Source organism: Diabrotica virgifera, chromosome 7 (assembly GCF_917563875.1).
Source record: "Diabrotica virgifera virgifera chromosome 7, PGI_DIABVI_V3a".
NCBI lineage: Eukaryota > Metazoa > Arthropoda > Insecta > Coleoptera > Chrysomelidae > Diabrotica > Diabrotica virgifera.
The window spans coordinates 250,084,625-250,104,948 of record NC_065449.1 but is presented as its reverse complement, the minus strand read 5'-3'; the positions used below and the strand labels follow the sequence as shown (position 1 = coordinate 250,104,948).

Genomic DNA, 20,324 nt, shown 5'->3' with positions numbered 1-20,324 from the left:
CAGTTGTGCTTCAACTTCTTCACCCATTTGGTGGTTTTTTATGACCACTTCAAAGGGTGTTTCGAAGTTGAATTTTAAAGTCGAAGTAGAATTCGAATATTGTTTTTGGCCTAAATGGTCTGTGTGCTGTTCTATTTTTTCTTTTATAACTATGGAAAAGATTATTGTTATTAAAGACATAGCATTTATCCCTTTATAGTTATTTGATATCCTTTTGTCACTTTTTTTGAAAATTGAGGGATATTTTAGCTCTTGTTCTTCTGCTGTAAAAGCAGTAAAGATGATCATATCATTCCAGGCTTGATCAGTCAGATGATCAGTCATCTGATCTTTTGTCTGTTACAAGCCCCATTTTGTTTATTCTTTAATCAGCTTTCAAATGCACTTAATTCCTGTATTATATTATTAACTAGTGATTACTTGTCGATGATGGGATGATTAGGCTACTTTTGATTTTGAAATATTTGTAGAAGTCTAAGGAAGAACATCTTATACAATATCCCATCAGATATCAAATGTTGTTAGTTGTATAGGAAGTGTGTAAAAAATGTGTTCCTTGCTCAAGAATATCTCCATTTTTGACAATATCGAAAATTAATATAAGTACAGAAAATATGTTTATAATTAAAAATAATTTTAAAACATTGTTTACTTACAATAATAAAAACTATTTTTAAACATTTTCTTTGCGATAAAATTAAAAAGTCAAGGTTTTGCATTAAGTAATGCAATATACACTCACCGGCACAAAATTCCGCCACCCAAAATTTTTGATGAATTGGTGCATGTATTGATATCGTTTGTTATTATTCTGGTAACAAAAAATGTTTGCTTAGATGGCATTATATGGGGGTGAATGGAAGCGTTGTGTTTTCTCCTAACTTTAAAAAATTCTGTGGAAAAATTGGAATGCTGATTTTATTTCATACTCCTTTTGTATTATCCTGGAGGTATCACTAATAGGTCTGGATCCCGCGTATGAAAAAAAAGTTAATGAATAGCAAGCTGAAAATTTGTTATTAGCTTAAGGGTGTCTAGTCGGACAAACTTTGATATATGGGAACACTGGAGCAGGGGAAGTTTTAATTGTGGAACAGGTTAAAAATTTGGAACGGTCAGACAACGAAAACGGCACATTTATTTTGTCCGACAGAATAGACTTAAACTCTTCGAACAGAGATTAAACTCTCATGCAAAAATCAGACTGGTATTTATCACCAAATGGGCGTTTTAATGAGTGGAACATCTAGAATATGTCAAATGATAGGAATTATGACAGGTGATAAATAGCAGTCTGATTTTTGCATGAGAGTTTAATCTCTGTTCGAAAAGTTTAACTCTATTCTGTCGGACAAAATAAATGTGCCGTTTTCGTGGTCTGACCGTTCCAAATTTTTAACCTGTTCCACAACTAAAACTGCCCCTTTTCCAGTGTTCCCATATATCAAAGTTTATCTGACTAGACACCCTTAAGCTATTAACAAATTTTCAGCTTGCTATTAATCAACTTTTTTTTCATACGCGGGATCCAGACCTATAAGGTTTTGTTTTTTGAATTATGCGAATATCTCTTTTCTTGTAAGAGCTGTAAATAAAAATACTGCTTTGAAGGTTTATTTAATTAAAAATATCAAACGCACTAAAATTAACAAAACAAAACAAATTTAACAACAAAACAAAACAATTCAATAGTGGGTATGTCCACCTCTTGCAGCAACGACTGCTCGTAATCTGTTTAGCATCGAATAAAGATGTGTTATCCTTGCCTGGGGAATAGCCCGATATTCCTCTACCAGGGCCATAACTGTACCAAATTTTCTGGAGGCCTAGGATAACGGCGAATAGCTTTTTTTAATTCATTCCATAAATGCTCAATAGGATTGAGATCTGGGCTGCATGCGGACCATTCTAATCTTATCAATTTAACCTCTATTTTATGAACCAATCTGTGTTTTTATTTACAAAAAATGGTACAGTTCTTACAAGAAAAGAGATATTCGGATAATTCAGAAAACAAAATTTTTGTGATGCATCCGGGATAATATGACAAGACTATGAAACAAAATCAGCTATTCCATTTTTCTACAGAATTTTTTAAGGTTAGGAGAAAATACAACGCTGCCATTCACTCCTGCATAATGCCATGCAAGCAAAATTTCTTTGTTACCGGAATGATACCAAACAATATCAATAGATGTACCTACAAACTGGTGCAAAAATCTTGAAAATCGGAGCAAAAATAATAAAGTTATAAATTGTCAAATTTAATCAAAAATTTTGGGTGGCGGAATTTTGTGCCGGTGAGTGTACTTTAATAATTCTAAAGGTAAAGCCAGAGGTAAAGGGCACTATGTCCATTTTTGGATTATACTGCAGTTATAATGAACTTTTAATTCTCCACACAGAGGTATAAAGCACTACGTCCTACATTATAAAATAACAAAGATAAGCACTTTATAAAAAGTAGGTATCATGTCACATTTTGTTTAGGGCAGAGGGCACCATGTGGACATGAAATCCTATACAAAAGCAATGTACACAGAGGTATAGGGTTTCATGTCCACATAAATGAAGGAAGTTACAAAATAAATCCAGTATTAAACAAGCAGGGTAAATTATTATCCTTTACCCTGTAATGTTTGTTATGAAGGAGAAACAAGTTAAAGTTTAACATTGTATAATGCATTTTTAGTAAACATCCATTGTATTAGTACCATGACCCAAAAGATCGTGATGAGGTAAACAGAACTATGTCCACTACATTGTGTTTTATTATTTTTTAAATAAATCAAGGTTAGTATCACAATATGTGTTTTAAATAATACAATTTTGAAAGTTAATAATCTGAAGAATAAAGAAACACAAAAATAAACTTAAAACGCGTCTGTAAAATTACAAATTTGTGACATAGTGTTGTGACATAGTGCCTTTTACCTCCGGCCATTCCGGCATACAGAATTATTAATTTAATGAAACAATTCTAAATACCATATTTAGATCAAACAAAGTGCCAAAAGCATGGATTTCACAGGAAACTTAAAAAAGGAAATAGACCTGATGTTAGCCGCAGTCTTAGTGACACCAATCTAAAGGAGTATAATATAACTGTGTGTATATGACAATAACATTGTTGTTTTTAATGGTTTACTCTCACCTTTTAAACCATGTGGTTTTTTCACCTTTTAAACCTTCCTTGAACTTCTACAAATGTTTTAAAATCGAAATTAGCTAATTCGATTCAGTCATTCTGAAGCTGTTATAAAAAAGAAATAACAAAATAAAATGACATTTATTAAACCTCATTCAATGTTTTTTTTTTGTAAGCATTTATTAGCAATCAGAATTACATATTCTATAAGCTAATTTGATAACAAGTACAATAACATATATCAATGTATTATTGTACACTAAAATGGCGTTATGAGGTACATCACCCAGCGGTTTCACCTCAGTTTCAGCGAAGATCTATGGGCCATAATCTTCGCAATCTTCTGTTGTTTAGTGGCTGCAGTAATGGTAATATTAATCGGTTGGGGTGGTCTTCCAATTTCTCGTGATGTCTGTTGGCTCTTTCTTGAATTACTGTGCTGACTAACGGGATGTTTAGGTCTGTATGAAGGGTTTGGTTGGAAATGTACCACGGGGCATTTGCGATGGTGCGTAGTTTATGAAAACATTTATGAAAACATTCAATGTTTTCATATCGAAATCGTACCGGACGCATCTAAACATTCCGTATATGTATTTGGAACATAGGAGTTTTCTATTGCTGGTTCGTTGCAGCACGCGGTAATATTTTAACCAATAGGCGGCGAGGTTCCAGATGCATATACGGAATGTTGGTCGGTCCCAAATTCATATACGGATTGTTACAATATCGTACACCGAAAAAGATAAGTCTTTTAAAAGGAGATTGATTTTAAAATACTTGTTACTGTCTTATTAAATAAAAATAAAACAATTATAGTATTTCGAATGTTATTTGGTGCGAAATTCATATGCGGAATGTTAATTATTCGTAGACCAAAAATGGGACTTTTTATTAATCAGTTAAAGGAGACTGATTTTAGAATACCTATCTTATTGATGTATTATTAAAGCAAAATATAACAATGATTAGGTACCTATTTGGTGCAAAATTCATAAATGGGATGGTATAGATTTGAGATACATACATATTTCTTTATTTGACTATTTCTCACAATTTTTAATGACTTGCACGTGTTGTTAAGTATGTTTAGATCTGTTTCAGCTATTCAATTCAATTCTGTTGAAGTTTAGGGCTGTGTGCTATCAGACGAAAATAAATGTTAACTTGGTTATAACGTTTGCGGTTGTGTTTTAAATATTATATTCTGGTTTATATACAGAGAGAGTCTGTAATTTGGAATAATTTCAATATCTCAAATACTAATCGTTTTTTTGAAAATTGCTCAGACCAGTCGATTAGTATTTCAAATTGTCCTTTTTGACATACAATAATAATGTATACAGGGTGTTCCAATTTAGAGATATGACGTCATCGTTGATTTTCTTAAATGGCAACACTATCATTTTGATAGCCATTTTGATTGGGTGTATAAAGTTATACATAAATGCAAAATTTCAAATTGTTATTCCCTACCATATACAAGATAATAAAAAATAACAAAGTTATGTCTGTAATTTGGAATAAATTCAATAATTCAAATATTATTTGTTTTTTTGAAAAATGCTTAAACCCGTCGATTTGTATTTCAAATTGTCATTTTTGACATAAAATAATAATGTATAAAGGGTGTCCCAATTTAGAGATTTGACGTCATCGTTGATTTTCTTAAATGGCAACACTGTTATTTTGATAGCTATTTTGATAGGGTGTGTAAAGTTATACATAACTGCAAAATTTCAAATTTTTATTCCCTACCATATACAAGATAATAAAAAATAACAAAGTAATAAAAAATAAGTAATCAAATAATAATTGAATTTAATTATTTCAATTAAGCAAATGCTCATAATGTTGCCCTCAATTATTGTAGTCGGAGAGATAGAAGCGGATTTTGTGCGTGATAAGTAATATGGAAAAACTATACGGGAATATGTTGAATTAGTTGTGTACATGACTTTCACCAACGGCCGGAAACCAGAGTTGGGGCCGAGGGTAGTTATAAGGGGTCAAAGTCGCGGAATTTATTATTTTTTTTTATGACGCGCATGATCGAGATAGTGCACCAAAATTTGGGAATAAGTAGGTCATGACATAACTAAGTAAAATCTCTAGGGGCAGAACGCTGCGTGGCCGACAAAGGGGTGGGGGTAGGGGTGAATTTAAAAAATATAAAGGGTTTTTTGCGACGTTCGTGATTGAGATAGTGGACCAAAATTTGGGAATAAGTAGATCATGACATTACTAAGTAAAATCCCCAGAGCCGGAAACTAGAGTTGGGGATGAGGGTAGTTATAAGGGGTCAAATTCGCCGTTTTCATTATTTTTTTTGTGACGCTCATGATCGAGAGAGTGCACCAAAATTAGGGAATAAGTAGGTCATGACGCAACTAAGTAAAATCTCCAGGGGTGGCACTCTGCGTGGCAGACAAAGGGGTGGGGCAGGGGTGAATACAAAATATATAAGGCGTTTTTTTGCGACGTTAGTGATTGACAGAGTGCACCAAAATTTGGGAATAAGTAGACCATGACATAACTAAGTAAAATCCTCAGAGCCGGAAACCAGAGTTGGGCATGAGGGTAGTTATATGGGGTCAAATTCGCCGTTTTTATTATTTTTTTTGTGACGCTCATGATCGAGACCAAAATTTGGGAATAAATAGGTCATGAGGTAACTAAGTACAATCTCCAGGGGTGGAACGCTGCGTGGCCGATAAAGGGTTGGGGGTAGGTGTGAATATAAAAAATATAAGGGTTTTTTGCGACGTGCTAGATTGAGATAGTGCACCAAAATTTGGGAATAAGTAGACCATGACTTAGCTAAGTAAAATCCCCAGAGCCGGAAACCAGAGTTGGGGATGAGGGTAGTTTTAAGGGGTCAAAGTCGCAGTGTGTATTATTTTTTTTGTGACCCCTCACAATATTTGTCCCCCACACAGCGTTCCGCCCCTGGAGATTTTAATTAGTAATGTCATGATCTACTCATTCCCAAATTTTGGTGCACTATCTCGATCACGAACGGCAAAAAAACCCCCATATATTTTTATACTCACCACTGCCTACCACCCCTTTGTACCCCAAGCAGCGTTCCGCCCCTGAAGATTTTACTTAGTTACGTCATAACCTACATACTCCCAAATTTTGGTGCACTATCTCCATCATGAGCGCCACAAAAAAAATAATAAAAACCGCGACTTTTACCCCTTATAACTACCCTCGTCCGCCACTCTGGTTTCCGCCTCTGGAGATATTACTTAGTTGTGTCATGGTCTACTTATTACCAAATTTTGGTGCACTATCTCTATCACGAACGTCTCAAAAAAACCCTTTCATTTTTTTATATTCACCCCTGCCCCACCCCTTTGTCGACCACGCAGCGTTCCACTCCTGGAGATTTTACTTAGCTACGTCATGACCTACTTATTCCCAAATTTTGGCGCGCTATCTCGATCATGAGCGTCACAAAAAAATAATAAAGAACATAATTTTTGACCCCTTATAACTACCTTCCTTCCCCACTCTGGTTTCCGGCTATGGGGATTTTATTTACTTATGTCATGGTCTACTTATACCCAAATTTTGGTGCACTATTTCAATCACGAACGTCGCGAAAAACCCGTTATATTTTTTATATTCACCCCTACCCCCACCCCTTTGTCGGCCACGCAGCGTTAAGCCCCTAGAGATTTGACTTAGGTACGTCATGACCTACTTATTCCCAAATTTTGGTGCACTATCTCGATCATGAGCGTCATAAAAAAAATAATAAAATCCGCGATTTTGACCCCTTATAACTACCCTCGGCCCCAACTCTGGTTTCCGGCCGTTGGTGAAAGTCATGTACACAACTAATTCAACATATCCCCGTATAGTTTTTCCATATTACTTATCACGCACAAAATCCGCTCCCAGCTCTTAGACTATTGTCAAATGGTCAGTGGGCAATATTATGAGCATTTGCTTAATTGAAATAATTAAATTTCATTATTATTTGATTACTTGTTTTTCATAACTGTTATTTTTTATTATCTTATAAATGGTAGGGAATAAAAATTTTGAAATTTTGAAGTTATGTATAACTTTACACACCCTGTCAAAATAGCTATCAAAATGCTAGTGTTGCCATTTAAAAAAATTAACGATGCCGTCTATCTCTAAATTGGGACACCTTGTATACATTATTATTTTATGTCAAAAATGACAATTTGAAATACAAATCGACGGGTCTGAGCATTTTTCAAAAAAACAATTATTATTTGAATTATTGAATTTATTCCAAATTACAGACATAACTTTGTTATTTTTTATTATCTTGTAAATGGCAGAGCATAAAAATTTGATATTTTGCAGTGATGTATAACTTTACACACCCTATCAAAATGACAGTGTTGCCATTTAAGAAAATCAACGATGACGTCATATCTCTAAATTGGGACACCCTATATACATTATTATTGTATGTAAAAAAGGAAAATTTGAAATACTAATCCACGGGTCTGAGCAATTTTCAAAAAAACAATTAGTATTTGAGATATTGAATTTATTTCAAATTACAGACTCTCTCTGTATTTATTTTGGTCTACGAATAATTAACATTCCGCATATGCATTTCGCACCAAATAACATTCGAAATACTATAATTGTTTTATTTTTATTTAATAATATAGTAACAAGTATTTTAAAATCAATCTCCTTTTAAAAGACTCTAAAAAAACTTATCTTTTTTGGTGTACGATATTGTAACAATCCGTATATGAATTTGGGACCGACCAACATTCCGTATATGCATCTGGAACCTCGCCGCCTATTGGTTAAAATATTACCGCGTGCTGCAACGAACCAATAGAAAACTCCTATGGTCCAAATACATATACGGAATGTTTAGATGCGTACCGGACCGACTGTGTGACTTGTTCCATTAGGATTTTATAACATTAGATAATTTTTTGAAGATGATTTTAGCTCTGTTTGAGGTATATACTTTGTTATCGACAGTTTTTTTAACAAAAATCACTATTTTTTAGAAAACAGAAATCTGGAAATGCTGTTGCAATGAAGATATACCAAAGAATCAACTTATAGAGTATTTGCAACGTTACAATGAAGAGAGCTATGATAAATGGCTAAATATTTACATAAATTGGAGTTCTTGGGAAAACCCCAAACAAGTAGTGTGTGATATTATTTTAAGTCCTGTAGAAGTACCTAAAATATCATGTATGGCTGTTTCTCGCCATTTTATAGCCGTAGGATCCCAAGATGGGCGACTTAGGATATTTACAAATCAGTGGAAAATTGTATTTTCTGCTAGGCTTTTAGCAGTAAGGATAAACAGCCTTACTTTTATCGAAAGTAAATAAATTTTGTTTATATGTAACATAAAATGCGAAAGTTAGAACTCATTTAATATCAAAACCTCAAGTAAAAAACCATATTTCTAGATCTCGGAGGTTAACTACACTATGTCATTTCGACCAACTGTGTTTAGCGTGTGTTTGCAACAAAATTTGGAGCACTTAGAATGTTATAAAAATTTGAACATTGTTTGATAGACAATATGTCCATATTTTAATGATAATATATACAGGGTTTCCCAGACTAATTTAGCCACGCTATATCTCTTAAACGAATAGAGATTTTCGAATGGGACAAAAGTGATATATATTCTACTTGTAATACACTTTAATATGGCGTACAAAAAAATCATCCCTTAAATATTCATCCCTTAGTTACAACCCCTAACTTTAATTTTTTTAATAGCACCCTGTATATTTTTTTCTAGTTTTGGATGTTGTCTTCTATCGTCTATTCAACACATTTTTTAAAAATAAAATCGGTTCGTAAATTACCAAGAAAATATCAGTTTAGTTTTGTTAATTATGTGTCCCAGACTAATTTATCCAGGCTATATTTCTTAAACGAATAGAGATTTTCGAATGAGACAAAAACTGATCTATTCCATTTGTAATACACTTTCATATGGCGTAGAAAAAATTCATCTATTAAATATTCCTCCCTAACTTACAGGGTGCTATTAAAAAAATAAGTTAGGGGTTGTAACTAAGGGATGAATATTTGGGGGATAATTTTTTTTATTAAAGTGTATTACAAATATAATAGATCAGTTTTTGTCCCATTCGAAAATCTCTATTCGTTTAAGAAATATAGCCTGGATAAATTAGTCTGGGACACATAATTAACAAAACTAAACTGATATTTTCTTGGTAATTTACGAACCGATTTTATTTTCAAAAAATGTGTTGAATAGACGATAGAAGACCACATCCAAAACTATAAAAAATATACAGGGTGCTATTAAAAAAATTAAAGTTAGGGGTTGTAACTAAGGGATGAATATTTAGGGGATGATTTTTTTCTACGTCATATTAAAGTGTATTACAAGTAGAATAGATCACTTTCTGTCCCATTCGAAAATCTCTATTCGTTTAAGAGATATAGCGTGGCTAAATTAGTCTGGGACACCCTGTATAGTCGAGGAAATGAAGCATTTTGGCTCGCAATTTTTTCGTCCAGCATGGATTTACTTGAAATTTTCACAGAAGGTAGGGAATAGTCCAAGGATCATTTTCTATATCATGCCGCTGTACGCTAAAACCTTGGGGGTGGTTGCCACCCCATCTCGGGGGCGGGAATTTTTTATTACATTTTAACTATGTAAATCGATTTAAAAAGTGATTATAAGAAAAAAATGTTTTTTACATTTTCTTCGTAAAACTAATATTTTTCGAGTTATTCGCGCTTGAAAGTAACAGTTTTTCGATGAAAAAATCGACTTTTTTAGAAGGTTTTTTGAGAATACCTCGAAAAATATGCATTTAATCAAAAAAACTGTAGATATCAAAATTGTATCTTTTAGTAACACAAACCAAATTATTTTTCTGTAATATCGCTAAGACCAATACAAACCGAGATACGGCATGTTAAAAGTTAGCTTTTTTCGTCAAATGCATAATTTGAAATATTCAAAGTAAAATAACGGAAAAACTTTTGTATTTTGCGATGAAAGCTTAAATAATCTTTTTTAAAGTATACAGTTAGGCCTTTAAAAAAAATAATAAAAATTTCTAGTCTGAAAAGTAAGCGACTTATGATTAAAAAAAGTCGGTACCTGTTTTTCTCTATGAAAAAAATCAGTGAAAACAACCCGCTAACTACCCTCCTGATTAATAATTGGTCTTCACCTTCCTGTAATTCCTTTTATATTTGTATTATCAATACATCCAAGAAGTTTGACCTATTTAAAAGGCCTAGTTTTAGAAAAATTGGAGTTTAAAGAAAAATTAATTTTTTGGAATTTCCCATTTTTCACCTTTTACTTCAAAATATCTCCGAAAATACTGGAGATACGAAAAAAATGATACATTACCAAATTGTAACTACTTTAATAACTAAAATTCCCTTGTGCATAGATTTTCATTACAGTGAACAGTTAGCGAGATATAGCTGTTTAAAACTTCTATTTACGAGCAAACACCCCCTTATTCGAGCCCTTTAAACCCACCCTAATTAAAAACTGAGGGATTTTACGGAATTTAGTTGACACAGTCTTATAACTCTTCAAAAATCCTATAAAGTCATTTTTGAAAAATCTTTTCACCGCCAAAAATGAAGGAGCTATGTTTATAAAACGAATTTTCTTTTTCGAAAAATTCGAATAGTTCGCTTATGGATAATTTTCAATGTATGTATAATACCACAGAACCGGTTCTTATACTGGAAGATGACTAAAAAACTTTGTATTTGTACATATTTGTAAATAGGTATTTTTGTGTAAATAAATGTTTTTGTAATTCTTTAATTCATTTTTTTTTCTGTATAGACCTATTAAAATATCTACTTATAAAAACTCTAATGTTATTAAGGGTGGTTTTTAAGGGTTGAAGTATTATGATGTTATATCCTAAAGTATAAAACAATCATTATTTAACCAATCAAAACCAAATTTTACCCATATTAATGTATACAATGTTTTTATATAATTTTTGACAATAAGGGGTTGTTTACACCCCTAAAAATAATCAACGCCCTTAAGCATGATATAGAATATGAAGTACAGGGTGAGATAATCCTAATCCCAAATTTTTATGTAAATCGATGCAAGCCGAAATTATTCTTTTAGGATAAGTAATTTTTTTATATATAGCTCCAACAAGGGTGGTTTTAAGGGTTGAAATATTATGATAGTATAATATCTTAAAGCATAAAACATTCATTATGTAACTCATAAGAACCAAATGTTGACAATATTAAAGTTTAAAATGTTATTTTATGATTTTTTACAACTAGGAGTAGTTTTCACCCTTACAAAAAAAAGCGTACAACGGCTCAATATAGAAAATGAACTAGAGGGTGTAATGAGCCTAATACCAAATTTTTGTACAAATCGATGCTGGACGAAAAAATTGCGAGGTTTTGCCATTTTTTCAGCTTCATTTCCTCGACTAATAACAAATTTATACAGGGTGTCTCGAAAAGATTGGTCATAAATTATACCACAGATTCTGGGGTCAAAAATAGGTTGATTGAACCTCACTTACCTATATACAATAGTGCACACAAAAAAAGTTACAGCCCTTTGAAGTTACAAAATGAAAATCGATTTTTTTTCATATATCGAAAACTCTTGGAGATTTTTTATTAAAAATGGACATATGGCATTCTTATGGCAGCAACATCTTAAATAAAAATTAAAGTGAAATTTGTGCACCCCATAAAAATTTTATGGGGTTTTGTTCCCTTAAACCCTCCCAAACTTTTGTGTACGTTCCAATTAAATTATTATTGTGGCACCATTAATGAAACACAATGTTTTTAAAACTTTTTTGCCTCCTAGTACTTTTTCGATAAGCCACTGGTTATCGAGATATTTTGAATAGTTGTCGAATCCACCACATATTTGTATATGGTTAATAAGTACGAGAGACCTGTCAATAATCTGAAAATTTATTTATAATTTACATTTTTAGGTATATTTTGAAAAAGAAGCCACATCTCGATAAAAGGTAACTTATCAAAAAAAGACTAAGAGGCAAAAAAGTTTTAAAAACACTGTGTTTAACTAATGGTACCAAAACAATAGTTCAATTGGAACGTACACAAACATTTGGGGGGTTTAAAGGAACAAAACCCCCATAAAATTTTTATCTAAATATATTAAAAAATATGCCGCATCTCGATAAAATCTAGCTTATCGAAAAAATACCAAGAGGCAAAAAAGTTTTAAAAACGTTGTGATTAACTAATGGTACCACAATAATGAATTAATTGGTACGTACACAAAAGTTTAGGGGGGTTTAAGGGAACAAAACCCCCATAAAATTTTTATGGGGTGGACAAATTTCACTATAATTTTGTTTTAAGATGTTCCTGCCATAAGAATGATACATGTCCATTTTCAATAAAAAATCTCTAATAGTTTTCGATATATTAAAAAAAAATCAATTTTCATTTTGTAACTTCAAAGGGCTGTAACTTTTTTTATGAGCACATTTGTACTAAGGTAAGTTATGTTCAATCGAACTATTTTTGACCCCAGAATGTGTGGTATAATTTATGACCAATCTTTTCGGGACACCCTGTATAATCCAACTAATAAAATAAGTGGATTAAACGTATTTAAAACAACACCATGTCGACATAGTGTAGTTCACCTCCAAGGTCCAAATATACTATACAATACCTACACCAATAAAATTTTCCTATGAATCAATATAAAATGAGCTCTAGAATTTGCAGTGTTTGCAAAAAATATGTGACGTCACCACAAATATAACATTCAATGATTTTTAGGTGAACATGATGCAAAAGGCATTGATATGTGCCTTGCACTTTCATTTAACAATGGTCTTAATATATTTTGCTTTGATGGACTGTATTCAAATCATCTAGAAGTCCATGATGTAAAATCACACAGGTAAATAACATTTTTTGTACATTTTTTCACAGAAAATGTCTAAATCATTTTGGTACTGTCGATTTTATTGATATGCAGGCTGTTAAGACCTTATGCAGCGGTTCTCAATCTGTGGTACATGTACCACTGGTGGTACATATCATTATTTGCGGTGGTACACAAACGCAAAACTGTCAAAATCACCACTATTACAGTTAATTAGATTACCTATCTAGATAGGTAGTTATTTCAGTTAGGTGGTACCAAAAATATTAAAAAGTATTTTGTGGTACACTTCGCGTCAAAAAAAACTGGTACAACTCTTATAACCGAAAATCGTGTTTTTCAAGTTGTGTAAGTTGATCTTGTCACAAGTGTCATTCTAATTTCTAGGGCAACGTTGCCAGTTCAACGAAAATATTATATCAAATTAGGTAAAAACGGGGCTGTGCGACAGACCGGCGCATTTTTTAATATACTAAAAACTAAAATAATTGTAATTTTCCGTCATCTCAATTAAGTATCCATACATTTATTCGTGTTTTATTATAATTTACGAAAATATTTCAATTCAAAAATAATGATAGATAATAAATCTTGACATGACATTAAATTATTATGTTTAATGTCAAATCGAGAGGTGTGATTGATTTCTCGTAAATTGTAGGACAAAACTGCATTAAGTTGTGTTGAATAAATAAAACACACTGGAAAAATTAAAAATTTAATTTGAAATTAATACAAAATGAATAACTTTTACAGTGAACAAGTGTGGAATTTAAATATATGTATTACGATTCGAAATATATATTTTAAACGTTATTTTTTTTGTATTTAGATTTAGTGCAATTCCGTTATCTGTGATGGCAACAACGAAGTGATTCACGAACAAGAATTGTCAGTCTGAACACAGGTTTACGTTGGAAAAAAAAAGTGTACCAGTTTTATATGACGCGAAGTGTACATGACTCAAAAAGATTAAGAACCACTGACCTAGGGTATTCAAAATTGTCCACCCTTTTAAAACTATAATTTTTCCCACTTACAGAACTCGCACTAAAATTTTTTTCTTTTTTTTTTCTTGTGTCCCTTCTATCATCATATATTTACTTTTGTCTTCATTCCTCCAATCATCCTATCAAAGACCTGAGTAAATAGCCCAATAAATGACCGTTTTGGAGTGTAATTTCCAGGGGCAACTCCGAATTGCATGAAAATTTGGATTTAGGTTCTACTTACCCTCCACTTCAAAGTTGAATTTGTGCCGTTGGTTGCTTTTACTTGGGGGTGACATTTACCCCTTTTCGGGGGGTGAAAAACGCGTGTTTAAAATAAGGCCGGAAATTGATAAATTGACTTATTTTAAGCACCTTTTGTTCTATAAAGTTTTTTACGTAAGTCAATACTTTTCGAGTTATTCGCGATTTAAAATGTTGATTTTTCGACAAAAATACTACGTTTTCAGACCGTTTTTCCCAAATAACTCAAAAAGTAAATATTTTATCGAAAAAAATATTTTTAGCAAGTGTAGCTGTAGCCTATAAAAAAACGAAAAAAATGGTGTACCAGTAAAGTCTACAAATTGAGTAGAAGCAAAGTTGTAGATCATGAAAAATACGTTCTTATTCGTCTAATTCACCGAAGAAAGAAGCATTTTTCGGGAAAACCTTATTAACATTTTTAAAGTATCGAAAGAAATCTTATTATTTGTTTTTTACAAAAGTTTACAGCATCAAAAATAAACGAGTTACACTGAAAAAAAAAGTTGGCCCCTTTTTTTGGTAAAAAAAAATCGTGAAAGAATCCCTCTATTTAGCACTCTAAATGAAATTAATCGTTTGGCTTTACCATCTATTTTAACTGTATGTGTATTGTTCATATGGTCTGTAAGTTTGATTGGTTTGAAGTGCTTATTTCTGAAAACATTTGGTTTTATAGTAAAAATCTAAAATTTTTTGAAAAATTTCATTTTTTTAAAATAACTTAAAAAGTATTAGTGATAAGAAAAATCTTAAAGAGTAAAAAAATGTAGGTTTTGCTATTATAAATATGCTAGTTTCATTTTGTTTCCCCGTAAGACAAAAATTGGTTAAGATATGGCTGTTCACAATAGGGAACTTGCACATTTTTTTTATTAGATAATAATGTTCAGTTTTGTTTAAAAATGAGATTTCCAAAATTTCACGCTTCAAAAACTCGTAATAACTTAGAAATACATATTTAAAGTCTTCTGCGGTATAAAGTAGTTCAAACGGCCCGTGACGTCACATAGTTTTGCATTAGTTTTTATTATGGTTATATTTCGCTGTGTCTAGGTACACAATAACGTGTACGCAAATAAAAAAGTTAGGTAGACGCGAATTAAACTTCATCAAGCCAGTGACGTCATTATTTAGCTTGCCCAGTGACTATATATTTTGGTACATGCTATTTTGATATGTTTAGTGTTTGTTTGATAGAAACATATTTGTTAAGGGAAGGGAAGCAGAACTATTCAGATGTTTCAAACTTAATTGTAATAAATCAATGTATAATATAAAAGTATATATTTAGGTTAGCAAAATAATTATATGTATTTAGTTTAAACGACATGTAGGTACAAAATATTGTTAAAATAATTTTTATACGTAAGTGAATTATTATAATCAACTATTCTAAATGCAAAATAAGCCACAATTTAACTAAAAAAATATTTTATTAACGTTTAGACGTCCAAATCGGATGTCATTGTCAAAATACAAAAATTAGTCAGATTAAATAAATTATTAGAAAAAATTTTTTACTAAGCAACAACATTTTTGTTTAATTTAATAATATTTTGTATTTTGACAACGACATCCGGTTTAGAAGTCGAAACGTTAATAAAATCAATTTTTTAGTTAAATTGTGGCTTAGTTCTCATTTAGAATAGTTGATTACAAAAATGCCACAAGGATAATAGCTTCAGAACAAGTTAATTATTATTGTGAAAGCTTTAGGTCGTCCTTATATTTTAATCTTTTACGGTAATACTATTTCATTTATAACTAAAAAAAATATATATTAATTTATAGTCTCTTATCTTTTTCGTACTGTTTTAAAATGTTCTTAAACTCATTAAAAGAACTAAATAATTGTCCACACTCCGTAGTTAATTTAAAAACAAACACTAAACAAATAAAAAATAAGAAATCACTGACACTAACTTTTTTATTTGCGTACACGTTAGCGTATACCTAGACACAACCTTATATTTAGGTATATTCTTCTTTTCCTTCTTTAGTTTATTGGCCTCCACCTACTTGGGTATTTGGCAAGCTCATCGTCGTGGAATAAGTCAAAAATATTTATATTCTAATGACATTTATCGTATATCATTGTAATAATATATACCAGTTTGTTAAAATTGTAGTTTTATACTGTTTTTGAAGGAAAGGAACGAAGGTTTACTATTGAAAATAAAACCATTTTGTAAAAGTACAAATTTTCTATGAATAGGTCTAACGATCAAAAACACTTGTAACGTCACATAAATGTATTTTCTACTGACGTTTATAACGTCTAATTTAAAATTCTGTTTACTTTATTGGAAAAATGTACATGTAAAACCAAGTGACGTCACGACGCATTTTAGACCACCTGTTTTAATTTGAATTTTTAATCGTCTTTAGGAGCCAAACGAAAGACAAACAAAACTTTTTTATCTTTGATACATGTTTTAAATTATGTTCTGTTGTGATTTATAACATTTTTTCGAATTTAAAAATTTATGCAAGTTCCCTATTTGCATACACTCGTGATTAGTGACCCATTCAAGCTTTCTCAATTATAACTCTTTCAAAAATAAACACTTTAAACCGGTGAGGCTGACAGATCATATAAAAAATAGATAGGTAAGTAAATTGTTTGTAAAGCGGAAGCGATTAATTTTATTTGGGGAACTAAAAACGGCGAGATTTTCATGATTTTTTACAAAAAAAAGAGGGCCAACTTTATTTTGAGCGTAACTCGCTTATTTTTAATGCTAAAACTTTTGTTAACAATTAAAACAAATCTTTTTATAAACACAAAAGTTTAAATGGGTTTTTCCCTAAAAATGCTTAATTGGTCAATTTATCCATTTTTCGGCGATTTCACCTTGAAATATTCGATTTGGAATTACACGAATAAGAACGTATTTTTCATGAGCTACAACTTAGTTTTTATTTGATTGATAGACTTTACGGATACACCATTTTTTTTGGGTTTTTTATAAGCTACACTTTTGCTAAGGATTTTTTTTTCGATAAAATATTTACTTTTTGAGTTATTTGCGAAAAACCGTCTGAAAGCGTAGTTTTTTGTCGAAAAATCAACATTTTCAATGGCAAATAACTCAAAAAGTATTGACTTAAGTAAAAAACTCTACCGAGCAAAAGTTGCTTAAAATCTGTCAATTTATCCATTTTCGGTCTTATCTTGAACGTATGTTTTTTCACCCCCGAGAAGGGGTGACTGTCACCCCCTAAGTAAAAGCAACCAACGGCACAATTTCAACTTTGAAGTGGAGGGTAAGTAGAACCTAAATCCAAATTTTCATGCAATTTGGAGTTGCCCCTGAAAATTACACGGTATCGCCGAATTTCCGTTCATTTACTGGGCTAAAAAGCTATTACTTTGTCCTTGATACAGTTAGCTACCAAAAACCTTATATTTTCTTTCTATTATATTTCTAAATTATAAAACTTAACGAGGAAAACCAAACAGCAGAGATCAAAACGACTTAGACTGGCATGGGCGGCATTTGGAAAACTAAGCTACATCCTTAAAAACAAAAGATATCCACAACATCTTAAGACAAGACAAGGTATACAATCAATGCGTACTCCCTGTTCTCACTTACGGTTCCCAAACGTGGACGTTTACGAAAGCAAACATGGACAAGATCATAAAAACGCAAAGAGCAATGGAAAGGCAAATGTTGCACATAAGACTAATGGATAAAAAGAGAAACTAGTGGATAAGAGAGAAAACCAAAGTTAGGTTTGTTAGACAAGAAGTTGCAAAGTTGAAATGGAGATTTGCCAGACACACTATAAGACAAAAAGAAGACCGATGGAACAAAATTCTCATAAATTGGAGACTGTGGGAATATAGACGAAGCAGACCTATGTCCAAAGATGGACCGAAGAAGGCTAATTAGATAGGTAGATAGATTCTATTTTGTGCACATCATTCTTATGGTCGGCATGACAACTATTCTTATGATTTTTATTTATGTTTCCAGTGTTTACAAAAATTTTATTTGCTACGAAAAAATAGGAGGCCGAATCACCATAGCAAAACTAAAAAGCATCGAGGGAGGTAGACGAGAATTGTCTGAAATTTGGTTCTCCAGGATCTATTCGCCATCGAGTTTGTCATGTATGAAGATGTGGGATGGTGTTTGTACGTTCCTAATCAATAACGAAGTAAAAATAATAGAATACGGAACGATAGAAGGGTCCACTATGGATTTGATGAAGAAGAAAACGAAAATTTCGTTTAATTTTCCGTTGAGTGATACTTCCGTGACGCAGATATTAAGAAATGATGTCATAATTAGTTTAAGTAAGTATTCTGTTTTCTTAAAATCGAACTTTCTGAGTTTTTGCCATCACAAAAATAACATTTTAGCAGATCTTCCTTTCTTTTATATAACAGGTTGTTCAATAAGTTTGTTGCTCGATAACAGATGGCGCTATTAATTTTTTTGTTTTATTTTCCATAACGTGCCACAACTATACTTAGTGTATACAGGGTGATTGATTAGTGGGGTAAAACTCAATAGATCCGCTATAGTAATAGATAGCAATAAAAGTTAATAACAAAAATTTTAGCCACCTTTGAGCTTCACATTACAAAATTAGTTAGAATGTGAATGTTACAGGGTGTTCGATAACACAGTGGCAGACCAAACTTAAGTTTTTTTTTAATGGAACACTTAATTTAAAAGTTATTTTAAATTCGCAATCCTGTTAACTTCTCCATCACAAAAATATAAAGGTTTGTTATGTTATACAGGGTATATTTACAAAGTTATATAACCAATTTTATATGAAAATCGTAACAAGTTGAACTCCCTGTATAAATAAAAATAAGCAAAACAGCAATGCTTTATTAATGCCATATTTTTTTACGTATTCTCAAAACTTTCAAGAATTATTGACATTGCTAATTTTCTTTATATCAAATCTAGGGTGAGTCAAAACGCATGTACATTATTTTCTCAGTAATTTTAAATGGAACACCCTGTATTTTATATCACTATTGAAAAGTACCATTACCGTACTTTCATTTTTAGATAACATTCCCTATGTCTAAATTTATTAGTTTTTGAGCTATTTTCATTTTTCAATGGACCAGTAGCGTGGCCATCCAAATCACCAGAATTTAATAAACTGGATTGATTTTTTTGAGGTTACGTTAATAATAAAGTTTATAAAATACCTCCAGCAACAAGGGATTATATGAAAAATACAATGCAAATTGTATTTTGATGTGTTAATTTACAAATGCTTCGTAGAGTAAGTAGCTCATTAAATGATCGTTTTTAGGCGTGCATAAATGTGTTAGGACGTAATTTTGAACACCTTATGTAATTAAATATTAAAAATATTTTATTAAAAGTAGCTTCTAATTTTTCAAACATGTTTTTTTTTGCAAAATGTATTACTGATAAATTATTTTTCGTTCTTTATTTGTTACATTGTTATATTTACATACAAAAGTAGTGTTTAATTGTCTTCACAAAATGTTGTATTTTGTGCTTGTGTGTTTTTTGTAAAATTTATTACTAATTTTCTTTCTTTATTCGTTACATTTACATAAAAAAGTAGTTTTTAATAGTTTCAAAAATGTTGCATGTTGTGGTTGTGTTTTTTTTTTGTAAAATGTATTACTAATAAATTATTTTTATTTCTTTATTTGCTACAGTGTTACATTGATTACCGTATTGATAATCAGTAATCGTCAATTGTCAATTCAGTCATGAATTACTTAAAATTTAGATAAATTTAGACACCTAAAATAATTTGCTCTGAAAAATGAACATATCTCGAAAACTATTAAATTTGGACATAGGGAATGTTATAAAAATTAAAGTACGGTAATGTTACTTTTCAATAATGATATAAAATACAGGGTATTCCATTTAACATTACTGAGAAAATAATGTAGTTGCGTTTTGACTCACCCTGTATTTGATATAAAGAAAATTAGCAATGTCAATAATTCTTGAAAATTTTGACAATAAATAAAAAATAT

General features: G+C 31.3%; 1 protein-coding gene across 6 annotated transcripts in view; it reads left to right on the top strand.

Moving 5' to 3' along the window:
• LOC126888417 (uncharacterized) overlaps positions 1-20,324 on the top strand; it is a 34,584-nt gene that overhangs the window by 1,946 nt on the left and 12,314 nt on the right. For all 6 annotated transcript variants that reach the window (XR_007699547.1, XR_007699543.1, XR_007699546.1 and 3 more), the window contains exons 2-4: positions 8,173-8,500; positions 12,959-13,082; positions 18,307-18,629. Coding sequence is in view for 1 of the 6 variants with exons in the window: in XM_050656668.1 (XP_050512625.1) it covers positions 8,173-8,500; positions 12,959-13,082; positions 18,307-18,629 (775 nt within the window). In the remaining 5 variants the exon portion in view is untranslated. The remainder of the gene's footprint in view (positions 1-8,172; positions 8,501-12,958; positions 13,083-18,306; positions 18,630-20,324) is intronic.